A 17889-nucleotide genomic window follows, 5' to 3' on the forward strand; every position below is an offset into this window, starting at 1 on the left:
ACACATTAACACAACACACATTAACACAACACACCCATTAACACAACACACCCATTAACACAACACACACATTAACACAACACACACATAAACACAAGAGTGAAACACAAGCTGACACATTCTCATTTCCCTGTCAGGATGAACAAGTGTATCCTGCGTCGTGCCATCATGCCTAGGAGCAGTGTGCCTCTGTGTTTGTGTCTGTGTCCCTTGTATTTGTGATTCCAAGTCTACAGCATTATCGTCAAAGTGTGTCGTTTTGAAATGCGCTTTATAAACACATCTGTTGTTGTTGTCGTGTCGTCGTGTGACTGCTTGAGTGTCTATCTGCAGTACCTGTCTGGCGGCTATGAGCTTCCCCAGAGGCATGGGCGCCCCGTTCTCTGTGGCGATCCGCTTCAGCGTGGCCAGAGCCTTGTCCTGGTTCCCCGTCAGGACGTCGTAGCGGGCGCTCTCCGGGAGCCACTGTTCACACCAGCAGAGCGGCGAGAGGCAAACACAAGATCTCAACGGCTACACATGGGTTTAAATAGTGTCGCTTAGATCTCCTGTATGCTAACGTATTCATTTAGCAGACGCATTCTCTAGCGCGAGGCTGTACCCGTCCCCGATACACAAAGTACAGAGTCAGATGGCTGAGCGGTTAGGGAATTGGGCTATTAATCAGAAGGTTGCCGGTTCGATTCCCGGCTTTGTCAATGACGTTGTGTCCTTGGGCAAGGCACTTCACCCTATTTGCCCTGGGGGGGGGAATGTCCTTGTACTTACTGTAAGTCGCTCTGGATAAGAACGTCTGCTAAATGACTAAATGTAAATGTACCAAAAGCTCCGATCGTCACACTCACGAAACTGAGGAAGGCGAAGAGGAAGAGGGGGAGGGTGGAGAGGCCTAAGAGCCAGCGCCAGCCCAGCGACGGCATCACCAGGATGGCCAAAAGCACCTCGAACACCGTGCCCAACGCCCAGAAGATCTGCAGAGCACCACAACAAAAACACAGAAGCTAATAGTTGGGATAATGGGTTTCCTGGCACATACAGCAGCAGCCTTATGGATCCAGTGTTGAGGTCAGCTCTGCTGCTAAGTAACAGTGCACACTCGGCTTCCGGAGGGTCACTCAGATAAGCCCACACAAGCTGCTCTCAAATCAATCAAGGTTGGAATTTAAATTATTTTTGAGTTAAATGTAGACACGGCCTTGGCAGGGCTGTGCATGGTTTGCAGACTGAGAATGAGAAAGAAGCAAAAGGGGAGAGAGACTGAGAAAGAGAGAACTAGATACAAATACAGGAAAACAGTTGGGTTGGATGGACCTTATAAAGAGGGTGGAGGTGAGGGGATGGTGGAGAGGGTGGAGGTGAGGGGATGGTGTAGAGGGTGGAGGTGATGGGATGGTGGAGAGGGTGGAGGTCGTACCTCTATCAGCAGAATGCACGTGGCTCTGGACCTCATGGGCAGGAACTCTGCGTACAGCGTTACCCTGGAAACACACCTCACAGTTAACCCTGATTACAATCAAGGCAATATTCCTGACTAGACCACAGACAGACAGCAACCGTTAATGAGAGTGCCAGCAGGTTGTTATTATGGGGAACTGGATCACTGGGAACTGTGGATCGTGGATCATGTGGAACCCTGTAGCGGGGAACCGTATCAAGGGGGAAACACTCACGACTGTGGAGCTCCCCCGATGCCGAAGCCGACCAGGGCTCGCAGGAACAGGATCCATCCATAGAGAGGGGCAAAGGCACTCAGCAGGCCGTAGAACAAGGTCCACAGAACACTCATCTTCAGGCCCTGCACACACACAAACACACACACCATTACTGCCTCTACCACACACACACACACCATTACTGCCTCTACCACACACACACACACCATTACTGCCTCTACCACACACACACACACCATTACTGCCTCTACCACACACACACACACCATTACTGCCTCTACCACACACACACACACCATTACTGCCTCTACCACACACACACACACCATTACTGCCTCTACCACACACACACACACCATTACTGCCTCTACCACACACACACACACCATTACTGCCTCTACCACACACACACACACCATTACTGCCTCTACCACACACACACACCATTACTGCCTCTACCACACACACACACAACGTTACTGCCTCTACCACACACACACACAACGTTACTGCCTTTACCACACACACACACACCATTACTGCCTCTACCACACACACACACAACGTTACTGTCTCTGCCACACACATCCCGTAATTATCTGCATCACACACACACGCATTCCCATAAACAGCACAACATTTCTGAATCCAGCCAAACTCACCGTTTTCCTCCCATACTTGTCGGATATGTTCCCCCACAGCGAAGAGCTGATCATCATCCCTATGAACACCACCTGGGCCGAACGAGAAAGGAGAACGGACGTCAGTCCCCGTGGAGACGTCACCGAGGGGTACCCGTCACCCTCGTCTCCCCTCTCCCTCAGCGGGAGGCGGGGGGGGGGGGGGCGTGTCGGGGACTCACCGAGGTGAGCAGCGCCACCTCCAGGCTGGGAAGCTTCCACTCGCAGTGAAGCTGCGGAGCCAGGATACTGAGGATCATCATCTCCATAGCGTCAGCCATCTGAGCCGGGGCACACACAGGAGCAGCAGTCAGTACACGCTCTCAGCTACGCAGAGACGGGTGCAGCTCGTGGTTAAATTGTTTGACTGAGAATCACGAGGCCCCAGGTTCAAATCCCTCCCACCCCACCATACGTCACATAGGATGAGAGCTAAATGAATACATATTGTACATGTCATTAACGTTACAGGAACATACTTTACATTTGGATCTAAATATGGCTGCACATGCATATCAGGTATGATTGTGTGTCCTTTCAGCTGTGTGCTCACCCAGGACAAGCCAGTCAGGATGGAGAGTTTCCACTGGAACTTTCCGAAGCCAATAGCTTCCACAGCATCCTCCACCATGAACGTGTCTATGGCAACGACAGGTGTGTCAACATCCCCCAATTAGTGACATAAAAAAAAAAACATGCAGGTAATGCTACTGTGGGAAATGATGCAACGTCACAAACATGCTGCCTGTTTGTGACTTTGCATAATTTCCCATTATAGCATTACCTGCGTGTTTTTTGCTTGGGTCACAACTAGGACTAACAAACATGCATAGGCTGTTTGCTAGTCCTATTAGTCCTTGTGATGGCGGTTCACAGGTAGAGACAGGAGGCAGGGTGAGTTGGAACGGGACACCAGAGGGGTGAACGAAGAAGAACGCGATCGTACCGTCGGTCGGGTTAGCGAACTCTCGTGGAACCGGAGCTCCGTCCGCGAGGGCGACCGACTCCAGGTCCAAGTGCCTCACGTCGGCCGGCTCCTCCAGCTCTCTCCCTCCGTCTTCCTCATCCGAGCGCACGCTCTCACCCGTGCGACGGAACTTGACAACTCTGCAGGGGAGAGAGCGCAGTGGGGTGAAGATGGGGACCGGATCAGAGAGCTGTTGCCTTGGTGATTTTTCCCTTCTGCGCTTCCTGCGCTTTGTGAATGGATTGTCAAACTATGACACGGATTTAACATGAAACAGCTATCTCTACGCGAGGGCTATCTGCCAAGTGACAAGGAGTTCTGCATGTCGACAGTTTCACTTCGAAATAGCAGACTTCTCCTGGAACACGACACAGCGAGGAAGCTACTCAGGGGCTGCCAGATAGGCTACGCCGTAATTATTGTAATTACAGAACAGAATTGCCATGGGCTGTGAAAACACAGCTGAACATCAAGGGCATGTGTCTTGAAATGCAGTCTTTCGGTTTATTTCAGTACTGCGGGGGAGAATCTCATCTTGATGGGTAGATTTGTGTTGTTTTGTAGTCTGAGATGAAGGCTTGCATGGTGACACTGTATAGGCTATGTGTGATTACGCCAACACTTACCCATGCAACCCTATGGAATTGTAGCAGGCCTGTATCTTTAGTGTCTAGTGGTTTAATCTTATGAATGGACGAGCTTGTGTGTAGCCTACACATCTAACCAGCACAGGAACGTAGTTCCGAATAGACTACCGATGTATCAAACGCTTCAAAAAATCAACAAAAAAATTATAACGTGTTGATTTAGTAGATAACGTGGTGTTTCGGGATCTACACTATTTGAATTACGAGCGACATGTAAACAATCTGTACGTGTAAACTGTATGCAACGTCAATCCTCGACATGACAGCACTGTTTTTGGCAAAGTGTACGATGCCATTTTCTTCTAAAGGAAACCCCAGAAATGCATTTTTATATATTTATCAATGCTGAAATACTCAAATGCTGTTACCCCAAATATGGGCAAAGTGAATCAAACGACCACAATGTGCACTGTGCCACTGTGCCTAAGGGCGACGGGTTAGCAAAATGGCCCAGTTAGGATCAAATGAGACGTAGGACGCTGCAAAATATATTTTGTATAGGGTACTCACGGCAGTTGTCTGAGCTGAAACAAATCATCGTCCATTTTGGTGGTATTTGTCGATTCTCACGATGTTTTGTGTCATTGCCTTTGCATTGTTATCATAATGAGCAGAGATTTCAGCACCACGACTAGCGGAGAGCGACCCGTTCTGGTTGTCAGTGGACAGCCAATAAGAGGCAGGAAATCTCCTTCCCGTGGCGTGTCATAGGCCGGAGGGCGACTGCCGTCAAGATAGGCAATGATCTTAGTCTAACAATTCCAGTAATTTGAGGAACTTCTTGTCAGCCAAGTTATATGGACATATTTACAGATAGTCAGTAAGTTACCAATAAACACAATGTCGGCATGACAGTCATTTAGTGTTTTTTTCACAAGTGCAACATGACGATAGATGCTACTTCTAGGATCGCACCGATCTACTTAGGCCAATTTGTTTCAAGTACCAAAGCTCGAGCATTTTAGTAGCCGTCAATCACATTAGTTGGCCTTAAAGGTCTAATGTGAGTAGTATTCAAGCCTTCTGGACATTCAAAGTGTTACGTAATAATCTTTAGGACTTAAAATACAAAAATGTAACTGTCAATGAATAACTGCATGGATTAAAAACCCACCATGTAGGAAATTGTCACCGGTCCACCCCTCAATGATATGTAGGCTGATGAAATTGTTATTTGATCCCCCCCAAAAAAATATTTGACCTGAACCTTGAGGGCAGAGCATTTGACTTAATGTAACATTTGATGGAGTCTCCTTCCAAACGTTTCCTCGGTTTTGAGTATATCAACATCTGGATTGAGTTCCCACCTGTTCCCACTAGTCTCAACAACTTTAATAAAGTGTTTTTGGTCAATCAGATGATTGTATTAAAATGGATGATTCTGTTCCACTGTGTAAAACAGAAAAACGACTGATAACTTTCCCTGACTCACATACACACCTGCAAACTGCAACGTCACATTTGGATTATTTGCGCAATTTTTTTGTTGTTATCCTGACGATGACGCTTGCGAACATGACTTTTCTTGGTACGTCTTCGTAAACAATCCCCCCCAAACCAGGACGCTTCTTTAAAGTTCCGAATGGCGAGGTGTGATCATGGTATAACTCAGAATGGCGTGGTGCAGGCAAGAGACATCTGAAAATCTTATTCGGGAGTTTCTGAGGTCTGGGTCCACTGTCAGGTTCGAACTAAATACAATTTTACAAAAATACATTGTAGGTATTATACCACTCAATGGATAGAGAAATAATCCACTTTAAAAAAAAGGCTAGCTAACTACCTAGCAAGCTAGCTAACTGTGTCTGCACTGCATGGACGTAGTAGTACACATGTATGTGTAATACAGGTAGCTTGCTAAAAACAAACAGACCGATTGGGTGGTCTAGCTATCTTCAAACCTAGCTAGACAAGCCATCTAGTTAGCCGGTATTTGTTGTCATAGACGAGGGTGTTTGTCTGTTTGAAATCAAATGACGGCTGTATGAAAGCTTTTTAGCGTCTTTAAGTATTTACTATAACAGTACTAAATATAAAGTATATATACTGTATAGAAATAAAGTATACAGTACGATATAAAAGTGTTGGAATTACCTACAATTAATGGTTTCGTCGTGCTCGCTAGTACAGTTATTGTAGTTTCTGCGCATTGTAGCTTTGTGTTGTGCGTAGTGAACTAGCAGCTATTTAGCTAAACCTTGTGTAATATGATCTGGGATCATGAGATGCAAACTAAACCGATTTAATCTCACATCAACAAGACATAAATTAACTATAGTTTCATTGATACATTGACACTTATCAGATTCCTCGTCTTTGTAAAACCACACTGTATACATTTTTGTAAACGATTTAAATGACCCTGGAGCAACTGGTGTTAGCTCGACAAGACAAGCTACGTTTAAAATGTCAGCCAGCCTTAGTTGTAAGCTACAGGACAGGGGAGCATGGAGGTGAGGATTTAGGCGAGCATTCGCAATGTATGCGCACCAGTAAATCTCATCAAGGTGAAGTTGTCAGTCGCATCGCTCATCTCAACTTTCAGAAACAAGATGATGAAAAACTGGGGAGTCATCGGCGGGATTGCGGCGGCCATGGCAGCCGGAGTTTATGTTTTATGGGGACCAATAACAGATGGCAAGAGGAGGAAGAGGGGTAAGACAGGGAGGGATTCCCCAGATGAACCTGTAACACCCATATTTCAATGTGTTGGTGACGTAAGGACCTTAACGACAACCGTCCACCCCTCTCACAGGTATGGTGCCTGGCTTGCTGAACCTGGGAAACACCTGCTTCCTAAACTCACTGCTCCAGGGCTTGGCAGCCTGCCCCTCGTTCATCAAATGGCTGGAGAAGAGTACGCACCGGAGAGGAGGATCGCACGGAGAGCTGGCGAAGGACCACCAGCTGTCCAGCACCCTCCTGGAACTCCTCACAGGTCTGTCATGGGTGCTGGAGGCCTCTGTTAGTCCTCCCAGTCTGTGTCACACGTTGAGGAACAAGGACAGCTCGGTGGTAGAGCGTTTCACTGTAAATCTAGATGGCGTAGGTTCAAATTGCTCTTAATATGTGGGTTTTGTTATGACATCATCATTTATGCTTTCATTAGAAGTCCAGAAGGACAGGACATGTAGGGGGATGTTGAGCTTGACTGTGATGGCGATGTTTTGGTCTGCAGCTCTGTCGAGCGACGGCCCGGCGGAGGAGGAGCTGCTGGACGCCGGCTGCCTCCTGGATGTTCTCAGGCTGTACCGCTGGCACATCGCCTCCTTCGAGGAGCAGGTGAGCAGCCGGAGACACGCCGTCTGTGCCGCTGGTTGGTGTCATCGGCGGGCGCCGATGTGATTGGTGCAGATGTGACGATGTGATTGGTGCAGATGTGACTGTAACGTGAGTGTCGTGTCTCCTGTGTCGTCTCCAGGACGCCCATGAACTCTTCCACGTGCTCACGTCCTCCCTGGAGGAGGAGCGAGACCGACAGCCTAAAGTAGCCCCCCTCTTCGACATGCAGTCCCTTGAGGCAAGCTTATCCCCCGGCCCACCCCTCCTCCCCCACCTCTCCTCCCCCACCCCTCCTCCCCCATCCCTCCTCCCCCATCCCTCCTCCTCCACCCCTCCTCCCCCACCTCTCTGAATGTGTGCTTTTGCAATCTGATTTGTTCCGTCTCTCTCCCCTGGAATCAGAGCGTGCCAGATGTGGAACAGACTATGCACTGTAGAAGTCGAGGTAAGGAGGTTCACGTGCTCCCGGGGCCTCTGTAGTCACCTCAGCAACGCCATCGCTGTCTCCTCACGCCGTCTGGCTTCATAATAATACCATCCTAGGTGTCTAGTTGGGTGATAAATACTCCAAACCAGTTTCTCAGACCATGGATCAAGCCTAGTCCTAGCCTCAAACCTTTTCATTGGAGATCTTCATAGAATTGTTCTCTTACTTTGAGACTAGGCTTAACCCATGTGTGGGAACCTGGGCCTTCACGTTTTGAGCCAGGGTAGCAGATCATCTACAAAAGTAGTTTTTGAGGAATTGTTTTTCAACACAATGGTTTTCCTCCTAGGTCCTCTACACCCTATACCGAGCCCTTGGAAATCTCAGCTTCCCTTCCATGGCCGGCTTACCAGCAACATGGCATGCAAGCGATGTGAACAGCAGGTGGGGGGGGTTTTGATATGAACAGACACTAAATGTGTCGGCTGTGCAGATCTACTGTTGTTGACGCAGACGTGTGTTTGTGCTGTCTCGTACTGTTCTTTGCAGAGTCCAGTGAGATATGACTCGTTTGATAGTCTCTCTCTATCAATTCCTCCGCCTCAGTGGGTGAGTGAACTACACTAGGTTTTAGGGAAGCGAAACATCACAAAGAGCAAGTCACACAATCGAATGTACAATTTCCTCCTTCACATCCCACTGTAAAATCAGCCGTCTGTTGTAATGGCAGTTGGCAGGGTGTTGTGGAGGCTTTGGAGGACTGATGGGCTCTGTTTCTTCTAAAGGGAAGGCCTGTTTCCCTGGATCACTGTCTCCAGCACTTCATCTCCTCAGAGACCATTAAAGAGGTGGAGTGTGAAAACTGCACTAAGGTACTTTTATCTTTTATACAACTATTATATTGGCTGTATCATGAAAGGGTGGTAGTTCCATATGGTGTTTTGTTTTGAACCTTTTATCAGCTCATTTTCCGTAAGACATCCTTGAGTATTTTGAAAGGTGTTCCCCAAATAAAATTAATTATTATTATTATCAATAGTGATGTGTTTGTTGTGGCTGGACTTCCTCAGCTTCAGCACGGGGCCTCAGGGAACAGGCAGGTTCTGGTTAGCCAGAGGACCACGTTCATCAAACAGCTCAAATTGGGAAAGGTAAAAGAGCATCTACACTTTCCAGGGCTATCTGTTCCTTTGTTTTTCAACGGTTTTAAGCTTGTCACCTGACCTCATGTCTCCTTCCCTCCCCTACCTCCCTCCCCTCCCAGCTTCCCCAGTGTCTCTGCATCCACCTGCAGAGACTCACCTGGTCGAACGAAGGGACGCCCATCAAGAGACAGGAGCACGTGCAGTTTACAGAGTACCTGTCCATGGACCGCTACAAACAGCGCTCCAGCATGCGGAGGCAACAGCCCAGCCACAGTTCCTCCAGGACCAGCCAGGCAGACGACTCGGGGGAGGCTGTGGAGAAGGACCTCACTGCTGGTAGGTCAAACACTCACCATGTCCAAGTGGTCTTTAGTCGTGTTGAGTGTTTTTTCTGTCTGTAGTGTGGATGAAGTTCGAATTAACCGGTTCAGTGTTGGAGTTGCTGAACAACTCAGAGGGCCTCATTAGTTTACACTTGTTTATAGGGGACAAAAATGTATTTGATTGACATCACCTTCGTCCAATCAGGTGCAGAGCACCTCAACAACAACAAGCCCCTGTCCAATGGAACTTCCTTCCTTCGCTCACCTGGTCTGAACCCGCAACTCAACTTTACCTACGACTACAGGTAAACAGCCCAACTGCTTTAAGCTGTAGATTTAACATAAGATTCATAGATCACATTTTAAAGGAAAGAACGATTCATGATTTTTCAGAGTTTGAGATCTGTAGATTCACTGTGTTCCCTCTTGTAAGTGGCATACCACACCCTTACCTCCCCAGCGCTTCGGAGTACCTGTTCCAGCTGATGGCAGTGCTGGTCCACCATGGTGACATGCACTCGGGACACTTTGTCACGTACCGTCGCTGCCCCCCCCCGGCCCGCTGCCCCTCCCCCATCAGCTCCCAGTGGCTCTGGGTGTCAGATGACTCGGTCCGCAAGGCCAGCCTGCAGGAGGTGCTGTCCTCCAACGCCTACCTCCTCTTTTATGAGCGTGTGCGGCGTTTCGGCCCAGCCAGGGGGTCAGAGGAGTAGGCCCCAAAGCCTGGTCACTCTCTTACCCATAGTATCCCAGCCTGGTCACTCTCCTCCCCATACTACCCAAGCCTGGACACTCTCTTCCCCATACTACCCCAGCCTGGACACTCTCTTCCCCATACTACCCCAGCCTGGACACTCTCTTCCCCATACTACCCCAGCCTGGACACTCTCTTCCCCATACTACCCCAGCCTGGACACTCTCTTCCCCATAGTATCCCAGCCTGGTCACTCTCTTACCCATACTACCCCAGCCTGGACACTCTCTTCCCCATACTACCCCAGCCTGGTCACTCTCTTACCCTTACTACCCCAGCCTGGTCACTCTCTTACCCTTACTACCCCAGCCTGGTCACTCTCTTACCCATACTACCCCAGCCTGGACACTCTCTTACCCATACTACCCCAGCCTGGTCACTCTCTTACCCATACTACCCCAGCATGGACACTCTCTTACCCTTACTACCCCAGCCTGGTCACTCTCTTCCCCATACTACCCCAGCCTGGACACTCTCTTACCCATACTACCCCAGCCTGGTCACTCTCTTACCCTTACTACCCCAGCCTGGTCACTCTCTTAACCATACTACCCCAGCCTGGACACTCTCTTCCCCATACTACCCCAGCCTGGACACTCTCTTACCCTTACTACCCCAGCCTGGACACTCTCTTACCCATACTACCCCAGCCTGGTCACTCTCTTACCCATACTACCCCAGCCTGGACACTCTCTTACCCTTACTACCCCAGCCTGGTCACTCTCTTACCCTTACTACCCCAGCCTGGTCACTCTCTTAACCATACTACCCCAGCCTGGACACTCTCTTCCCCATACTACCCCAGCCTGGACACTCTCTTACCCTTACTACCCCAGCCTGGACACTCTCTTACCCTTACTACCCCAGCCTGGTCACTCTCTTACCCATACTACCCCAGCCTGGTCACTCTCTTACCCTTACTACCCCAGCCTGGTCACTCTCTTACCCATACTACCCCAGCCTGGACACTCTCTTCCCCATACTACCCCAGCCTGGACACTCTCTTCCCCATACTACCCCAGCCTGGACACTCTCTTCCCCATACTACCCCAGCCTGGTCACTCTCTTACCCATACTACCCCAGCCTGGACACTCTCTTACCCATACTACCCCAGCCTGGACACTCTCTTCCCCATACTACCCCAGCCTGGTCACTCTCTTACCCATACTACCCCAGCCTGGACACTCTCTTACCCATACTACCCCAGCCTGGACACTCTCTTCCCCATACTACCCCAGCCTGGACACTCTCTTACCCTTACTACCCCAGCCTGGTCACTCTCTTACCCTTACTACCCCAGCCTGGTCACTCTCTTACCCATACTACCCCAGCCTGGACACTCTCTTACCCATACTACCCCAGCCTGGACACTCTCTTACCCATACTACCCCAGCCTGGACACTCTCTTCCCCATACTACCCCAGCCTGGACACTCTCTTACCCTTACTACCCCAGCCTGGTCACTCTCTTACCCTTACTACCCCAGCCTGGTCACTCTCTTACCCATACTACCCCAGCCTGGACACTCTCTTACCCTTACTACCCCAGCCTGGTCACTCTCTTACCCTTACTACCCCAGCCTGGACACTCTCTTCCCCATACTACCCCAGCCTGGTCACTCTCTTACCCTTACTACCCCAGCCTGGTCACTCTCTTACCCATACTACCCCAGCCTGGTCACTCTCTTCCCCATACTACCCCAGCCATGTGTGCCACAGAACACGGTTCCCCTCCGTAACTGTATTCCCCCCCCCCCCCCCCCACGGTCTACCTGTAGGATTGTACCTTTTGCCTGCTATCTTGCAAGGGGCATTACTTTTTTTATTTTTACCACTGATAAATGTGAGTGTTATATCATAGATGTCTATAAGACAATGAGTTTATGATGACCCACTTGTCATGTATTTTAATATGAGTAATTTCAAATCAAAAGGTTCTGATTAGGTCGCACTTGATTCCAAAGACTGCATACCTCGGGGGACTAAGGAAACTGTCTGGTGAAACATATCTCTGATAATGTCAATAATCACTTGTCTCTTCTGTCTTTGACAGATGGAATTACTTTTGTTGTTGACGTTGGGTTTTACATTTCAGAGACTAAGGTAGCTCATGTGGGGGGGGGGGGTGTGGAGACAACAACATCAGTACAAATTCATGAAAGTCAATTACGGATTTACACATCAGTGTCCTTTGCTATTGTCATCTGATGTGTCATTCTAAATCTATAGCATTATGTGTATACATACAATGTATTTAAAGACGTGTCTCTCTTGACTCTGCTGCTGAATCTCGTATTTTTCTAATTGTACCATAAGAGAATTACTATACACATAGCTTCACTACATGAACAAGTAGTCTCGTTCATGTAACAGAATGATGGTTTTGAACTGATTGAAGAGCATGGAACTAACCTGACTCCTGGTGTCCTAAAAGACCAGTGCCAAAGGGTTTGATGTTATTTAAACGTTATACAGCTGTTGTTTGGCCTAATGTACACCACAAAAGAATGACATTTTTTGACATTGTCCAATAATTGTATGAGAGTACACTGCATACCCCTGCCCCCTAAATATTTTTCAGTGAACTTGCACTAATGTATATTAAAAGATGTGTGTGTTTGCGTGTGAGATGTTCAGTATGTGACTTGTTTTCATAGATTTAAATATAAATAAATGAACGAAACAATTCCTTGACTGCATGTATGTTTTGCACATATCTGGCACGCACGCTGCCAATCCAGACTAACGAGAAAGTAAATAAGCAGGAGGGGAAACATGCTAGGACTGACAAGCTGAAGAGTGTCTCCTGTCAGCCACCGTAGGGAGAACTCCCCTGGGGGCGGAGCCTCCCTTGCGGTCCAGTAGGATGCGTCTGAAGGTGAGGTTGATGCGGGGAGCGAGGATGCTCCGTCGAGCGGGCAGGCTGTGGTACCAGATGGTGTTGGTGGGCGGGTTCATCAGGAGTAGGCTGCCATGAGAAAGCTCCAGCTTCACCGGGTCGAGCCGCCGCCGCCGCCGTTTCCCCCGTGTGTCCCTGTGGCGGAAGATGAAATCCCGCGCCGCTCCCAGAGACACTGACGCGATGGGGGAGAGAGGATCCAGTTCCCTCTCATCGTCCCTGTGCTCGCCCATGTGGTCGCGTCCATCTTTATACCTGTCGGAGACGAGGGAGGGAATGGCACAGGACGGGGGAGTTAAACCCTGGTTCTTGGGGTCAACTGTCCTGTATGTCCGAGATCAGTGGTTCTCAACCCTGGTCCTCAAGTACCCCCTGTCCTGCATGTTATAGATGTTTCCCTGCTCCAACACACCTGATTCAAATAAATGGGTTGTTATCAAGTTATGCGGAAGCCCGTTAACGACCCATTCATTTGAATCTGGTGTGTTGGAAAAGGGAAACGTCTAAAACAAGCAGGACAGGGGGTACTTGAGGACCAAGGTTGAGAACCACTGTTCTAGATGTTTCTCTGCTTCCACAGAGCTTGATAACAACTCATTTGAAATTAACAATCTGTATTTTAAAGCCTATTTTACTTCAACACTCACCTGTTAATCAGGACAAAGTTGAAGGTTTGTCCCGTAGCCTTGGTTACAGCATCTCGGATGTCCTCCAGGGTTGGAGTCCAGGGTTTGGCTGTGTGTCTCACTCCAGAGTAGGTGTAGGTCAGTCCTGGGTCCCCGTATGTCGCCTGCTTCCTGGGAACACTGTAGACCTTGCCGAACACCTGAACCGTGGCTTCATCCCCTGACATGTTTTTAAAAGTTGAATAGACCAAGACACAGTGAATCATGGTGGAATGACTCAGTAGCATAGCAACAAACAAAAAAGATGGACCCCCCCCCAAAAAAAAAAAATCTTTCTGGAAACGCCCCTGGACTGCGTATTAGGCCCGTGCATACCTGTGAGATATACCACCTCTTCTTCCAGTTGTTTGAAGAGGCGATCTGCTTCTTCTTTGGTGAAGAGTAAAGCGTAGTCGCAGTCTAGTCCCTCCGCTTCAATCTTCCGCCAGGGAACCGGTTGAGAGAACTCCGCGAGCTCTTCCTCCCCTGCATGTTTCACTTCCTCCGTTATGCACTCGCTTTTGTAGCTCTCCAGCTTTAACGGCGACCTCACCGCTTCCGTGCGCTGTCCACCTGCGGTCCGCTGCGCGCGAGAACGCTTCCTCGTCGTGAATGTATCCATTAGTGACGTGCAGATCAGAAGGATCTGTCATTGCAATGGTAGTTAACTTTGAACATTTTAGCGCTGCACTGCACCTTGTCAATGTGTTAAGCTGTACAATAAATTAAAATGCATTAAGAATTTAGGACAAGAAAGTTCAAGATCTTAAAACCGCATCAATTCAGATCCAAACTCATCTGAAGTTAAGTAAAAATTAGTTTATGATCATATGCATGCAAACGTATGTTTTTATGCACGTTTTATATAAGGAACTTTGACTTTGCTGCAGTCTAAATCCAATGTTTACCTAAAATCATTCACCATTCATAAACGTATCCCTGCAACGTCATAGCGCGCGAAAATAATCCACTGGGGAAATTCAGAAGTGTCGGATGAACGTGGAAGCCTGCATGCTAGCTAGACACGTCTTGGATTCTGCTGTTTCGTTGTCAAATTATTCCCCGGCAACCTAAAGAGAAGGCGAAAGCAGGAAAGGGTTAATGAGAATGATAGGTCAGAAAACTATCAATTCGTTTTTCACGCCTATTTCGAAAAAGAGAAATACAGACAAGCTAAATGGAGACACCAAGGATGAGCATGTAAGTTAGGATTGGTCGCTGTCGCTGGATATCTTTCTAGCTAATACTATTTGGGGTCGTGGTTGTTTGCAGTATTTACCTGGTTATGATGATAATCTTTACATGGAATAAAACTAACAATGTTGAAGTTTCTGTCTTGCCAGAAAGCAGTCTATATTTTGGTTCGATAAGCAAGAGACTGACCAATCACTGTTCTTATGGTCCCCGCCGTAACCACATTTTTTTTTTACTGACCCGACAGGAAGTAGGTAATGTTCAACAGCCGCAGCGATTAGATAGTCCCTAACTATGTTTGCACCGTATGTGAGACGCTCACCGAGGAAACTGTTAAATGTGACAGGTCAAGTTTCACAAAAGTCATGCCTTTCCCGAACTACCAAGGTTGGCAAGAATAAGAAGCTGAAGACATCTGACGATAAGGCGGCTCCTTCGTCATCTTATCCTCTGAGCCCAGAACAGCTCGAGCGAATCGCTCAAAACAAGAGAGCGGCTTTGGCGAAGCGCGAGCTCGGCAGCCAAATACCGGAAGGATTTGGGGAAAGCTGGAAAAAGGCGTTAGGAGGAGAGTTTTCAAAGCCATATTTCAATGAAGTAAGATCAAGAACTAACATAGACGTGTCATTTCACTGTGTTTCTGCTGATGAATGTAAAGACACGTTACCGGGGCAGTATTGGCTAATCTTCCCCGTTTCAACATTTCCGTAGTTGATGTCCTTCGTTGCAGAGGAGAGGAGACATCACACCGTCTACCCGCCCTCCGACCAGGTGTTCACCTGTACACAGGTGTGCAGCATTCAAGATGTAAGTACGTGATTCTTTCAGGTATGTCTGACTGACACACCTAACTGACTTTAACTCCCCATTCAAAATGTTACACGTTACATGACACATCTCTCAAGCTGGACAACGACATGCCTGCCTAGTGTGTCACATGACGCAGGTCAGCATGCCAACACCCTTCTACACCAGTCAGGAGAAGGTTCAATAAAACAATTCAATAACAAACTTTTTGTATATACACAAACTGTATACAAAAAAATTACACTTGCTGTATTCAGACTGCCTGTAAACTAGAGTATTAGAGATTCTCAAGACCAGTTTGTCTTGGAGACGGTGACCAGATGGGTGGTGCTCATTAGTTTGATCTTTAAGCATCAGTGAGGGGTGTTGTTTATGACTCAATCTTGACCTGTTTGTCTTCTCCACGGCAGGTCAAGGTGGTGGTTCTTGGCCAGGATCCGTACCACGGTCCCAGTCAAGCCCATGGGCTGTGCTTCAGTGTGCAGAGACCAGTCAAACCTCCACCGAGGTACACAAACATTACACACAGGAGCCGGGGAGTCAGGTGGCTGAGCGGGTAGAGCATCGGGCTAGCAATCTGAAGGTTGCCAATTCGATTCCCGGCCGGTACACATGACGTGTCCTTGGGCAAGGCACTTCAACCTACTTACCTCGGGGCGAATGTCCCTGTAGTTACTGTAATTCGCTCTGGATAAGAGCGTCTGCTAAATGTAAATGTAAAGGTCACGTTCCACTGAAGAACCGTCACTTGACACTAGCAGCCAACAGCTGTCGCAACACTTCTGCAAACTATCCCATTATGCAATCCCCATCATCTCCCATTTTTTTTCCTGTCTACCTTTGACGGGTGTAGGTTGGTTGAGGTGCAGTTCTATGGGCGTATGTGAATCCCTCTGTGACATTGCTTGTAAAAAAGGGCTATACTCATACATTTGATTTGATTTTTCAGCTTGTTGAACATGTACAAAGAATTGTCCTCTGACATAGAGGGCTTCCATCACCCTGGGCATGGAGAACTGACAGGATGGGCGCAACAAGGTACGCCTGGACGTGTGAATGTGTTGATAACTCTCTTGGACATTGACGGACCTTCACATCAATACAAGTCACCCCTCCACACCTTGAACACTATGATCACATAGCTGAATCACCTCATTGTCTGTGCTGTAAGTTTGTCCCTCTCTTTCCCCTCCTCCCCCGTCGTTCTCCTCTTCTCTCTCCCTTCTCTTTCTCCCCTCCTCCCCCTCATCTTCCCCCCTCCCCTACCTCCACCTACCCCCCCCCCCCCCCCCAGGAGTGCTGCTGCTCAACGCGGTGCTCACCGTGCGAGCTCACCAGGCTAACTCCCACAAGGACCGGGGCTGGGAGGTGCTGACGGATGCAGTGATCCGCTGGCTCAATGACAACCTGCAGGGGCTTGTCTTCATGCTGTGGGGGTCGTACGCACAGAAGAAAGGAGCGGCTATCGATAGGGTTAGATATATAAATACAATTAGATATACTGAATTAATCTGATTACATATCTGTTATGATGGTTAGTGATATATATACAGTATCTGTTCTTATAGGGTTAGGTGTTTTTACGGTATATCGGTTCTGATAGTTACATCATACAGGATGTAGGTTTCTACAGGGTTCGTTAAATAGACAGTATGTCAAAATAGTTAATTGAATTGACAGTGTCTCTTATACACATCTGCTGTGATGTAAAGCAATGATCAAACACACAATATCTGTAATGGTGTGCATGACAGCATTATTTGCATGTCGTTATACATCAAAGCTGTGGTGAATTAATACACGTAAACGTCAAGTCTTCTAACCTCTAGCAACGGTACTCTTATGTTCGGTAGAAACGTCACCACGTCCTCCACTCCGTGCATCCTTCTCCGCTGTCGGCACACCGGGGATTCCTTGGTTGCAAGCACTTCTCCAAGACCAACGAGCTGCTGAAGAAATCTGGGAAGCAACCGATAGACTGGACCGCACTTTGAGATCCGGATTTGAAATGCGAATACTAGCAACTTGTTTGCTTGCTACTGACTAAATCGTATAAGCTAACGTTTTCCTTTTTGTGTCTTTGCATTTTTTGCGGAGTTCTCCGCCACACTATGGAGAGTTAGTTGGGGTGGGTGTGTGTTAATGTCTATGTAGTTCCAGTTTGCACATCTGTTTACATTTTATTTTAAGGCTCATGGTAATACAGCTGGTTGGAAATGCTAATGTGGTTAGGTGAACCCGCGGCTGAAGACGGGAAATAAGTAGACTCATCTTTACTCTTACATTGGTTTATGTTTTTGTACTTCCAAATAAATATCTACTTCCGTATCGTTTCTAATTGGCGTTCGGTCCTCAACAGCTGTCAAATCAGACACAAAAGAAGGCGTGCTGTGTTGGTCTATGTGTGCGACGCTGGCCTGGCTAGC

At 48.1% G+C, this 17889-nt stretch overlaps 4 protein-coding genes across 9 annotated transcripts in view; 2 read left to right on the top strand and 2 right to left on the bottom strand.

Moving 5' to 3' along the window:
* svopa (SV2 related protein a) overlaps positions 1-4512 on the bottom strand; it is a 10268-nt gene extending 5756 nt beyond the window's left edge. Inside the window, exons 1-9 of the mRNA XM_084695339.1 lie at positions 4478-4512; positions 3300-3460; positions 2907-2992; positions 2536-2634; positions 2336-2407; positions 1671-1795; positions 1415-1478; positions 846-971; positions 337-465 (exon numbers count right to left, since the gene is read on the bottom strand). Of these exons, the coding sequence (XP_084551465.1) occupies positions 337-465; positions 846-971; positions 1415-1478; positions 1671-1795; positions 2336-2407; positions 2536-2634; positions 2907-2992; positions 3300-3460; positions 4478-4512 (897 nt within the window). The remainder of the gene's footprint in view (positions 1-336; positions 466-845; positions 972-1414; positions 1479-1670; positions 1796-2335; positions 2408-2535; positions 2635-2906; positions 2993-3299; positions 3461-4477) is intronic.
* Positions 4513-5529: 1017 nt separating this feature from the next.
* usp30 (ubiquitin specific peptidase 30) lies at positions 5530-12584 on the top strand. Of its 4 annotated transcripts, none has more exons than XM_084694318.1 (13): positions 5530-5651; positions 6513-6622; positions 6723-6905; positions 7146-7249; positions 7389-7487; positions 7652-7694; positions 8026-8120; positions 8226-8285; positions 8462-8548; positions 8747-8827; positions 8941-9157; positions 9350-9449; positions 9578-12584. In XM_084694318.1, exons 1-13 carry the CDS (start codon positions 5581-5583, stop codon positions 9855-9857), a joined length of 1530 nt encoding a protein of 509 aa, XP_084550444.1. In that variant the 5' UTR covers positions 5530-5580; the 3' UTR covers positions 9858-12584. The 4 variants fall into 4 exon arrangements, with proteins under 4 accessions (XP_084550444.1, XP_084550446.1, XP_084550445.1 ...); XM_084694320.1 differs by having other exon boundaries at positions 9605-12584; XM_084694319.1 differs by having other exon boundaries at positions 5531-5633.
* alkbh2 (alkB homolog 2, alpha-ketoglutarate dependent dioxygenase) lies at positions 11775-15105 on the bottom strand. 3 transcript variants are annotated; one of them, XM_084694324.1, is made up of 5 exons: positions 14979-15105; positions 14385-14532; positions 13799-14108; positions 13445-13643; positions 11775-13052 (listed from the first exon to the last, which is right to left on the bottom strand). In XM_084694324.1, exons 2-5 carry the CDS (start codon positions 14385-14387, stop codon positions 12677-12679), a joined length of 888 nt encoding a protein of 295 aa, XP_084550450.1. In that variant the 5' UTR covers positions 14388-14532; positions 14979-15105; the 3' UTR covers positions 11775-12676. The 3 variants fall into 3 exon arrangements, with proteins under 3 accessions (XP_084550450.1, XP_084550449.1, XP_084550451.1); XM_084694323.1 differs by lacking the exon at positions 14979-15105 and adding an exon at positions 14742-14949; XM_084694325.1 differs by lacking the exon at positions 14979-15105 and having other exon boundaries at positions 14371-14520.
* Positions 14524-17801, top strand: unga (uracil DNA glycosylase a). Its single transcript, XM_084694322.1, has 7 exons — positions 14524-14662; positions 15044-15253; positions 15368-15463; positions 15874-15971; positions 16413-16501; positions 16758-16936; positions 17317-17801. The coding sequence occupies exons 1-7, from the start codon at positions 14564-14566 to the stop codon at positions 17455-17457; spliced, it is 912 nt and encodes a 303-aa protein (XP_084550448.1). The 5' UTR covers positions 14524-14563; the 3' UTR covers positions 17458-17801.
* Positions 17802-17889: the final 88 nt, after the last annotated feature.

Source organism: Hypomesus nipponensis, chromosome 28 (genome assembly GCF_054491055.1).
Source record: "Hypomesus nipponensis isolate SF chromosome 28, ASM5449105v1, whole genome shotgun sequence".
NCBI classification, from domain to species: Eukaryota; Metazoa; Chordata; class Actinopteri; order Osmeriformes; family Osmeridae; genus Hypomesus; species Hypomesus nipponensis.